This window comes from Gambusia affinis, linkage group LG22, assembly GCF_019740435.1.
Source record: "Gambusia affinis linkage group LG22, SWU_Gaff_1.0, whole genome shotgun sequence".
NCBI lineage: Eukaryota > Metazoa > Chordata > Actinopteri > Cyprinodontiformes > Poeciliidae > Gambusia > Gambusia affinis.
The window spans coordinates 375,595-383,448 of record NC_057889.1 but is presented as its reverse complement, the minus strand read 5'-3'; the positions used below and the strand labels follow the sequence as shown (position 1 = coordinate 383,448).

The following is a 7,854-nucleotide window of genomic DNA, read 5'->3' as shown; positions in this document are numbered from 1 at the left end:
GTTCGGTTCGGTTGGCGGGTGTGGTGTTGGGTCCGGGCTCGGTTCGGTTGGGGGGTCGGGTGACGGGTCCGGGTTCGGTTCGGTTGGGGGGTCGGGTGACGGGTCCGGGTTCGGTTCGGTTGGCGGGTCTGGTGTTGGGTCCGGGTTCGGTTCGGGTGACGGGTCCGGGTTCGGTTCGGTTGGCGGGTCTGGTGTTGGGTCCGGGTTCGGTTCGGGTGACGGGTCCGGGCTCGGTTCGGTTGGCGGGTCTGGTGTTTGGTCCGGGCTCGGTTCGGTTGGCGGGTCTGGTGTTGGGTCCGGGCTCGGTTCGGTTGGGGGGTCGGGTGACGGGTCCGGGTTCGGTTCGGTTGGCGGGTCTGGTGACGTTCCCAGCGTCCAGCCTGGAGAACCAGAGGACGGACATCAGAAACCGGATCAGAACTTCCAAGTTTTTATTTCTGTTCTTTCGTCAGAAAAACTCAGATTGCTGCTGATCAGTCCGAACGGGCCGGTGGTTCTGATCGATCAGAACCAGAATCTGAAATGTGATGATTTATTTACTCATAAATCTGTTAAAAATAAAAACTTTCCCACTTTTTTCTCGCGATGTTTTGATTTTTTCTGGTTGCATGAAATTTGTCTCGTCAGTTAATTTTCTCTCTGTTTAGTCAGAGAACATAAAGTGTAAATTATAAAAACAAATAAAAATTGTAAAGAAAAAAATCTAAATGTAAATTGCTAAAAAGATAAGCTCAATTATTTACTTTATAGAAATAGAAAACTAATTATTTAAACTGCATGTTTGAAAATGAATCAAATGCTTTAGTGATGAAATAAATATTAGTTATTAAAATATTAAATTTAAAATAATATTTCAAAGACAACCTAGTAATTATTTAAAAACCAGATAATTGGTGAATATTCCTCCAGGTGAGGTCGGTTTACCTGTCGCTGCTGTTCGGAGCTGCACTGAGGATGAGGATGAGGAAGACTCCGCACAGCCTCAGCAGAGCCTTCATCATGGCGGAAGTTCGTCTGTTAGTCGCTCAGCTCAGCAGCGGCTTCACACCTGAACCGTGGACACGCCCCCTGAACCGTGGACACGCCCCCTGAACCGTGGACACGCCCCCTGAACCGTGGACACGCCCCCGGCACCTGAACAGTTCCGGTCTAAGGAGTTTTAACCCTTTACCTTTTGGCCTGCTGGACCTCCAACCCGTCCAGAACCCAGCAGGTCCTGGTTCTGGATGATTATCACACTATTCTGATTTGACGCACCACGTGACTCTGTTGTACATGGTGCTTTAAGTTTACCTTCAGTTACGATATTAATGTATTATATTTCATTACATTGTTCAAATTAAAGAAATGCAATAAAGAAATCAGATTTTTTATGTCATTTTTATTATGAAGTTCGACAGGGAAACAGGGTCATTATTTCCTTTTGGAACCTTGAAAATCTGCTCCAAAATTCAGTTTGCATAACAACGATCTCTTTATAAATAATCACCGTTAAATATGTGATGACCCAACAACAAAACGGAACGTGATCAACGTGCCTTTAATCTGGGAAACAAACTGAGAGCAATGAAACGCAACCTGCAGGTCTAAAATAAAACAGCAGCCTTTTGAAAAGAAAAGTATTTAAAATGAAATTAATACAGTTTAAGTTTGATTTCTGTGAAAATGCCAAGCAGGTCAGAGCAAAGATAAAACAGCAGCTTCCTCTTCTCTTCTGACACACAACCATCCAGAGCAACAAAACAATAATATTACTAAGTGTCATTCTGAATATATCCTGACAAAAATCACTAATCAGTTTATGAAAACAACCACTTTGTTACTAAATATGTGTGTCTGTGGCAGGACCGTGTTCTTAGTGTTTAAAGTCATTTCTGTTCACGGACATCACTGGACAGCTGCTCAACACCGAGCTTGTAAAATGGAACTTAAATCTTGATGCAGCAGCTAATGTAGCATAGCCTCTTTCTTCTTTCTTTTTTTGTTTTTGCGGTGCTAGTGGCTCGTATTTTTACGACAGTAGGCAGACAGGAAAGAGGGGAAGACATGCGCAAGTGTCGTCGGGACCGGGAGTCGAACCCGCGACGTCCGCACCGAGTACCAAGGTCTCCAAGCGTGCAGTGCGCCAACCTCCTGAGCCACCACAGCTAGCATAGCTAATATATATTCCCTAAATGTTTTTCCGTATCACCGGATTCTTTGGACTATAAGCCGCTACTTTGTCCTCATGCTGTGAACCAAGTGGTTTATATCCCGGTGTGGCTTATATAGGTAGTTTCCAGTTTTTTTTGTTTGTTTGTTCTTTTTACTCTTTTTGTTATTTGACAACTTCTCGCTGCAGAGCAAACATTCAGGTAATCCTTCCGCTTTGGCAATGAATGCAAATGATTCGGTCCAAGAACTGTAGAATCTCTCCTGGGCTATTTTTCCCACCACACCTGTTGGTTTGTTTACCACCTGCCTCGCGCCCCGCCCAGTTGAAAGAAACGTCACAGGCTATGACGCAAATTCTTGATAGAAATGTTGAAATGTAATATTTATTCTACTCATTTTTATAGCATTGAAAAACGTTAAGAATAATTGTGTCCTCCTACAGAAACCATATTAAAACAAAAAATATATTTCCCACCGACATCTTTTTCAATTTTCAAACATGTTTGAAAAAGGCCCAGGGAGACACTAGGGCGGCGCTATTGAGCCGCGGATTGCCGACCCCGGTCCCAGGCCGACCTGTGATTTATCTACTTGTGTGAAGTTCCGCTTTGGCCCAGCAGGGGGTAGACATGGCCAAGGAGAGGCTGCAGTGCTCGCTGGTTCCAGCAGGGGGAGCTACCGGTAGTAGTGGCTAGTGTTCGAGCTCCTCCTCTTCCTCAGTGGACAGCAGCGGCAGCAGGAGGAAGATGACTTCGTTACGGCCGTTTAGCTGCGACGATCTGTTTAAATTCAACAACATGTGAGTCAGAAGCAGCCCGGTTCAGGCAGAACCCGTCCGTCTGTTCCGAACCCAGCCTGCGGGTTCTACCCGGACCCGGTCAGATACCTGGAATTACTTCAAACATTTTCTTCCTTCAAACTGATGCCGAATTATCCTTCAGGCCCATCGGAGCCATCTGGGTTAATGTTTTATTCCAGCCTGATGTTTCATCTCGTAAATTTAACGTAAAATCTTATTTTTAGCAGAAATATGTTCAGATTTCGTTAATGTCGACTTCCTGGCCGTTTCCTCGGATTTGTGATCAATAATTCTTTTCCAGAAGCAGCAAAGTGATCAATAAAAGGAAATTTAACCATCAAATGTTTTTAATCTTTCAACAGAAACCTGGATCCTCTCACAGAAACTGTATCCTTTTCTAATCTGATGTTTATTTCTCTCGTTTGTTTCATGCCTTTTATTTTCTTGTTAGATGTTTAGATAACTGATATTTTAGAATTTAAGATTTACAGGCACAGTTATATAAAGTAGAAATAATTGTTTTCTGTATATTGTCCTTCTACATCTGCAGTGTCTGCTAAAGTATTCACACCCAGGAATCGTTTTATTTTCCTCATTTAACTGAAAAGCGTGTTGTGACCAACATGATGTGTATAGTTTAGTGGAAGAAAAAAATGTTTATGATTTTACTACTTTTTACAGATAAAATCTGAAGTGTTAAAACGTTTTATCCTGTAATAGTAAAATAAGACAAACTGCTCATCGCAGTAAACAACCCATCTATAAGTGACACATGGTGGCGGCAGTATCATGCTGTGGGACAGGAAAGCAAGTCAGAGTTGACTGGAGGCTGGAGCTAATCCTGCAGGAAACCAGAGTGTGGACGAGTTTCACCTTCAGATGTTCAGAGCTGCTGGAGGCCAAACCCAGAGGGGCTAAATACAAAAACACTCCACACTTTTCAGATTTTTTACCATAAAAACCTTGAATTATTCCCCTCCACTCCCCGGCTGTGCAGCCCTTTGCGTTGCTGTGCCCGTTTCCTCAGCCGGCCTGCAGTATGGGATCCCGTTCTACCTGCAGTACCTGGCCCACTGGCCCGAGTATTTCATCGTGGCTGAAGCTCCGGGCGGAGAGCTGATGGGCTACAGTAAGTGCAGCCTGGAGCTCTGCTGCAGCACGCTGCGGCGTTGCTGCAGCACGCTGCGGCGTTGCTGCTGCTGCAGCATCATGTCTCTCTCTCTCTGTGGTCAGTCATGGGGAAGGCGGAGGGATCGGTGGCGCGGGAGGAGTGGCACGGCCACGTCACGGCGCTGTCGGTGGCCCCGGAGTTCAGACGCCTCGGCCTGGCCGCCAAGCTCATGGAGATGCTGGAGGAGATCTCAGAGAGGTGAGTGACCTCTGACCCCTGGAGGGAGGCTCTGCAGGGTGTGCGAGACCCCTGAAGGTGTGACCTTTGACCTGCAGGAAGGGCGGGTTCTTCGTGGATCTGTTTGTGAGAGTCTCCAACCAGGTGGCCGTCAACATGTACAAGCGTCTGGGCTACAGCGTCTACCGCACCGTCATCGAGTATTACTCTGCCAGCAACGGGGAGCCGGACGAAGACGCATACGGTACGCCTCCCAGCGGCGCCTTACTTTGACTAGGCCACAGCTCAACTCTGTCCTGATGGTCAGAACTGGAATCATTCTGGATCTGCTGATCCGACTGAACCTGAGGGTTTTAACTCAGCAGATTTTTCTGACTGAGCATTTAAATCCGAATAATCACCTGGTAGAAAGTTTCAGCAGTGATGGAAAACAAAACTGTGACCAGATGTGGGCGCTCTTTACACAGTAAGGAACCTTAAGCCCCACCTGACAAATTCAGAAAGACTCCAACATGGGCGGGGCCAAGCCAGGGGGCGTGGCCAACGGTAAAAAGGGCGTAGTTAGGATGAGAGAATGTTGCCAACATTGATTGGAAAAAACAAGTTTTTATAAAAAAGCTCCTGAAAACGTGAGTGACGCAGACATTGACCAAGCAGATTGTTGGAACCAATAGGAAAATTGAGCTGCAGTAGCACTATTCAACCCACAGAGGGCAGCACCGAGCGCTCAGCTGGTTTCCATGCTGCAAGGCAGAGAGCCGTTACGGTCGGTGGGTTTGGGTTCGGTTTCTCTGTGAAACGTTTCAGATCATCTCTGTGCTCCTGAAGAGTTCATTAAAATTTAACATGAATAAAATCTAAATTTATATTAGAAAAAAAAAGACCAGCAAAAGTGAAACAACCAATTTATATAATTTTAGATTATGTTGTTCTTCCAGCAGCTCCCGGGTCGGTTCTGGAGCACAGAACTGAACCAGTTAGTTCTGGTCGGCTCATCGGCCCCTGCAGCCTCTATAAAGAAGAAGAAGAATACAATAGTCTGATCACTTCCTGCGTTTCTGCCCCCTGCTGGCTGGGTGGGGAAACCTCTCCTGACTTCCTGTTGAGTTAAAAGCTTCCTGACCTTCAGGCTGTCGGCCGTTTCTTCTTCTACTAAAACACTGCAAAATGTCAGAAATGCGTTTAGGTAGAAAACAGTTTTTATTGTGGTCCTGACTGGAGCACGCTTTCCCTGCAGACATGAGGAAGGCTCTGTCCAGAGACACAGAGAAGAAGTCCATCATCCCGCTGCCGCACCCCGTCCGGCCGGAGGACATCGAATAACGTGGGGCCGCGGCTCCCTGACCCGCCGACCCCTGCTGACCTCAGAGAGCCGCTGGATGTACAAAATGTTTCAACATTTAATTTGCTGTAAATTCTAATGAACGTTTGTTTCAGAAACTGAGTCCGAGTCGTGTCTGATACAGAAATGTCTACTCTTTGTCTTCCTCACTGCTCTGTTTCTTCCCTCCATCCTCTTCCTCACTCTCGCTGCTGCTGCTGCTGTCGTCTCGGTCGTCGTACGTTTTCTCCATCTGGGCCTCGCCCTCCGGCGGTTTGTCAGGAGCTGCTGCCGGCTCCTCAGAGCGCTCTTCCTCCTGCTCTTCCTCCTCTGGAGGGTTTGTAGGACGCTCCTCCTCTTCCTCGTCATCCTTGGCCTGCTGCCTCTTCCACATCTTGGCCATGGCGAGCAGCTTGAGGTTGGGCTGGTTGGCGGCGTCCTCAGGGAAGATGTAGTCGTAGTATTCCTCCCAGCCGGCGTCCGACTGCAGAAACAGCAACATGAATAACCACAGAAGAAGAAGCTGCTTTTCAGTAAAAACACGATTCCTCTGCATCCGTCAAGGAACCATCAGATCTTCACATTCATAGGAAACTGTTCAGGTTTTACGGCTGATATTTCTACAGAAAAATAGTTTTAATCACAAGAATAAAGTCAGACAAAGTCAAATTATATAGGAATAAGGTCAGAAAAGGGCGTGCTGTGGTGGCGTAGAGGACAGCGCGACCCACATTTGGAGGCTTCAGTCCTTGACGTGACAGTCGCAGGTTCGATTCCCACCTGTCTTCCCCCTGTTTCTACCCCCATCCTGTCAGCCTACTGTCATATAAGGGACACTAGAGCCACAAAAGGCCCCTGGAGGGGAAAAAAAAAAAAATAATAATAATACAAAAATAAAAAGAAGAAGTTGAAATAAAAGGAGAATAAAGTGATAATCTGAGGTCGTATCGCTGCGTTAAATCGAGGAACGTTGAGCTCTTTGTGAACTTTTACTTTGAGAAATAAGGAAACATTTTCAGATAAGTTTTCTTCTCATCAAAACAGTTTTTCTTGTCATTTTATGACTTTCTGGTAATACTGAATCTTTATTCTGCTAATATAATTGACTTTTTAGAATATGACTTTGTTCCTGTAATTAATTATTCTTTAAAATGAGAAAAGTGCTGAGAGACGGATAAAGTTCTGCTGATCTTACCCCGTCCTCGGCCGTCAGCTTCCTCCTCTTCTTCACCTTCTCCGGCAGCAGCTTCCGGACTCGCTCCCTGGTGCCGTCGGAGCCAAACTCCCTCTCAAAGTCCCTCCAGGACTCGAGCAGCATCAGTCGCTCCTCCTTCTCGTCGCAGCTCCTCATGCTCTTGTTGGCGTCTTCGTAGGTCTGGCGGCTGCGCTGCAGCCGGTCGGGTCCGTCCACCGACAGCTCGAACTTGGCGTAACTGATCCAGACCTGCGCAGCGCGAGACGGTCAGTCGCTGCTCTACCTTCGTGTGGCTTTCATCAGAGCGGCGGCCCTCACCTTGACGTGCTGCGTGCGCTGCAGCAGCCTCTTGTACAGGTTCCTCGTGTTCTCAAACTGCTCCTGCTCGATCTCAAAGTCGATGTAGGACTTCCAGAGGACCTGGAAGGACAGCAGGACACAGAGACAAACCAGATGAACCGTCTCCAGCAGCAGGAAGAAACATAGAAGAAGAAAAATACATCCAACCCACAGGACTCTCTCTCTCTTTGTTCTTTCTATTTTTATTAGCATATCTGCTGCGATTCTCTTGAATCAACCAAACACAGACATGAGGAGCTGGACTCTGTGTGTCCATGATATTTCTGGTCAAAATGTTTCTCTCCTCCTCATGACTGAAATAAAATAATTTGTCTCCAGCATCCCAATATGGACCAGGCTGATCAGAACCAGAGCTGGGATCCAAACCTCAGGCATGTCCAGTCTGGGCTGGCTGATGGCGAGCTCAAAGATGGCGCGGGCTCGCTCCACGTCGCCCAGGATGGTCTCCAGCTCGGCGAACTTGATCCAGGTGGTGCAGTTCTCCGGGCTGAACTCCAGGTACTTTTCATACAGCTTCCTGCAGCGGTCAAACTCTCGCAGCTGCAGCTCCAGCTCGATGTAGCCCTTCAGCAGCTTGTTCTTGGGACATTTCCCGATGGCCGTGCCCTGGCAGCACAGAACGGGTCAGAACCGGCAGCACAGAACGGGTCAGAACCGGCAGCACAGAACGGGTCAGA

The 7,854-nt window shown here is 47.2% G+C and overlaps 2 protein-coding genes across 4 annotated transcripts in view; one reads left to right on the top strand and one right to left on the bottom strand.

Moving 5' to 3' along the window:
* Positions 1-2,822: 2,822 nt before the first annotated feature.
* naa20 (N-alpha-acetyltransferase 20, NatB catalytic subunit) lies at positions 2,823-5,741 on the top strand. Of its 2 annotated transcripts, none has more exons than XM_044106997.1 (6): positions 2,823-2,953; positions 3,316-3,340; positions 3,992-4,082; positions 4,187-4,322; positions 4,400-4,545; positions 5,539-5,741. In XM_044106997.1, the coding sequence occupies exons 1-6, from the start codon at positions 2,901-2,903 to the stop codon at positions 5,622-5,624; spliced, it is 537 nt and encodes a 178-aa protein (XP_043962932.1). In that variant the 5' UTR covers positions 2,823-2,900; the 3' UTR covers positions 5,625-5,741. The 2 variants fall into 2 exon arrangements, with proteins under 2 accessions (XP_043962932.1, XP_043962931.1); XM_044106996.1 differs by lacking the exon at positions 2,823-2,953 and adding an exon at positions 2,962-3,159 and having other exon boundaries at positions 3,255-3,340; positions 3,951-4,082.
* crnkl1 (crooked neck pre-mRNA splicing factor 1) overlaps positions 5,194-7,854 on the bottom strand; it is a 6,418-nt gene continuing 3,757 nt past the window's right edge. For both annotated transcript variants that reach the window (XM_044106994.1, XM_044106995.1), the window contains 4 exons: positions 7,544-7,783; positions 7,136-7,237; positions 6,818-7,066; positions 5,194-6,106 (listed from right to left, as the gene is read on the bottom strand). In XM_044106994.1, coding sequence (XP_043962929.1) covers positions 5,774-6,106; positions 6,818-7,066; positions 7,136-7,237; positions 7,544-7,783 — 924 coding nt within the window. In that variant the 3' untranslated portion in view covers positions 5,194-5,773. The remainder of the gene's footprint in view (positions 6,107-6,817; positions 7,067-7,135; positions 7,238-7,543; positions 7,784-7,854) is intronic.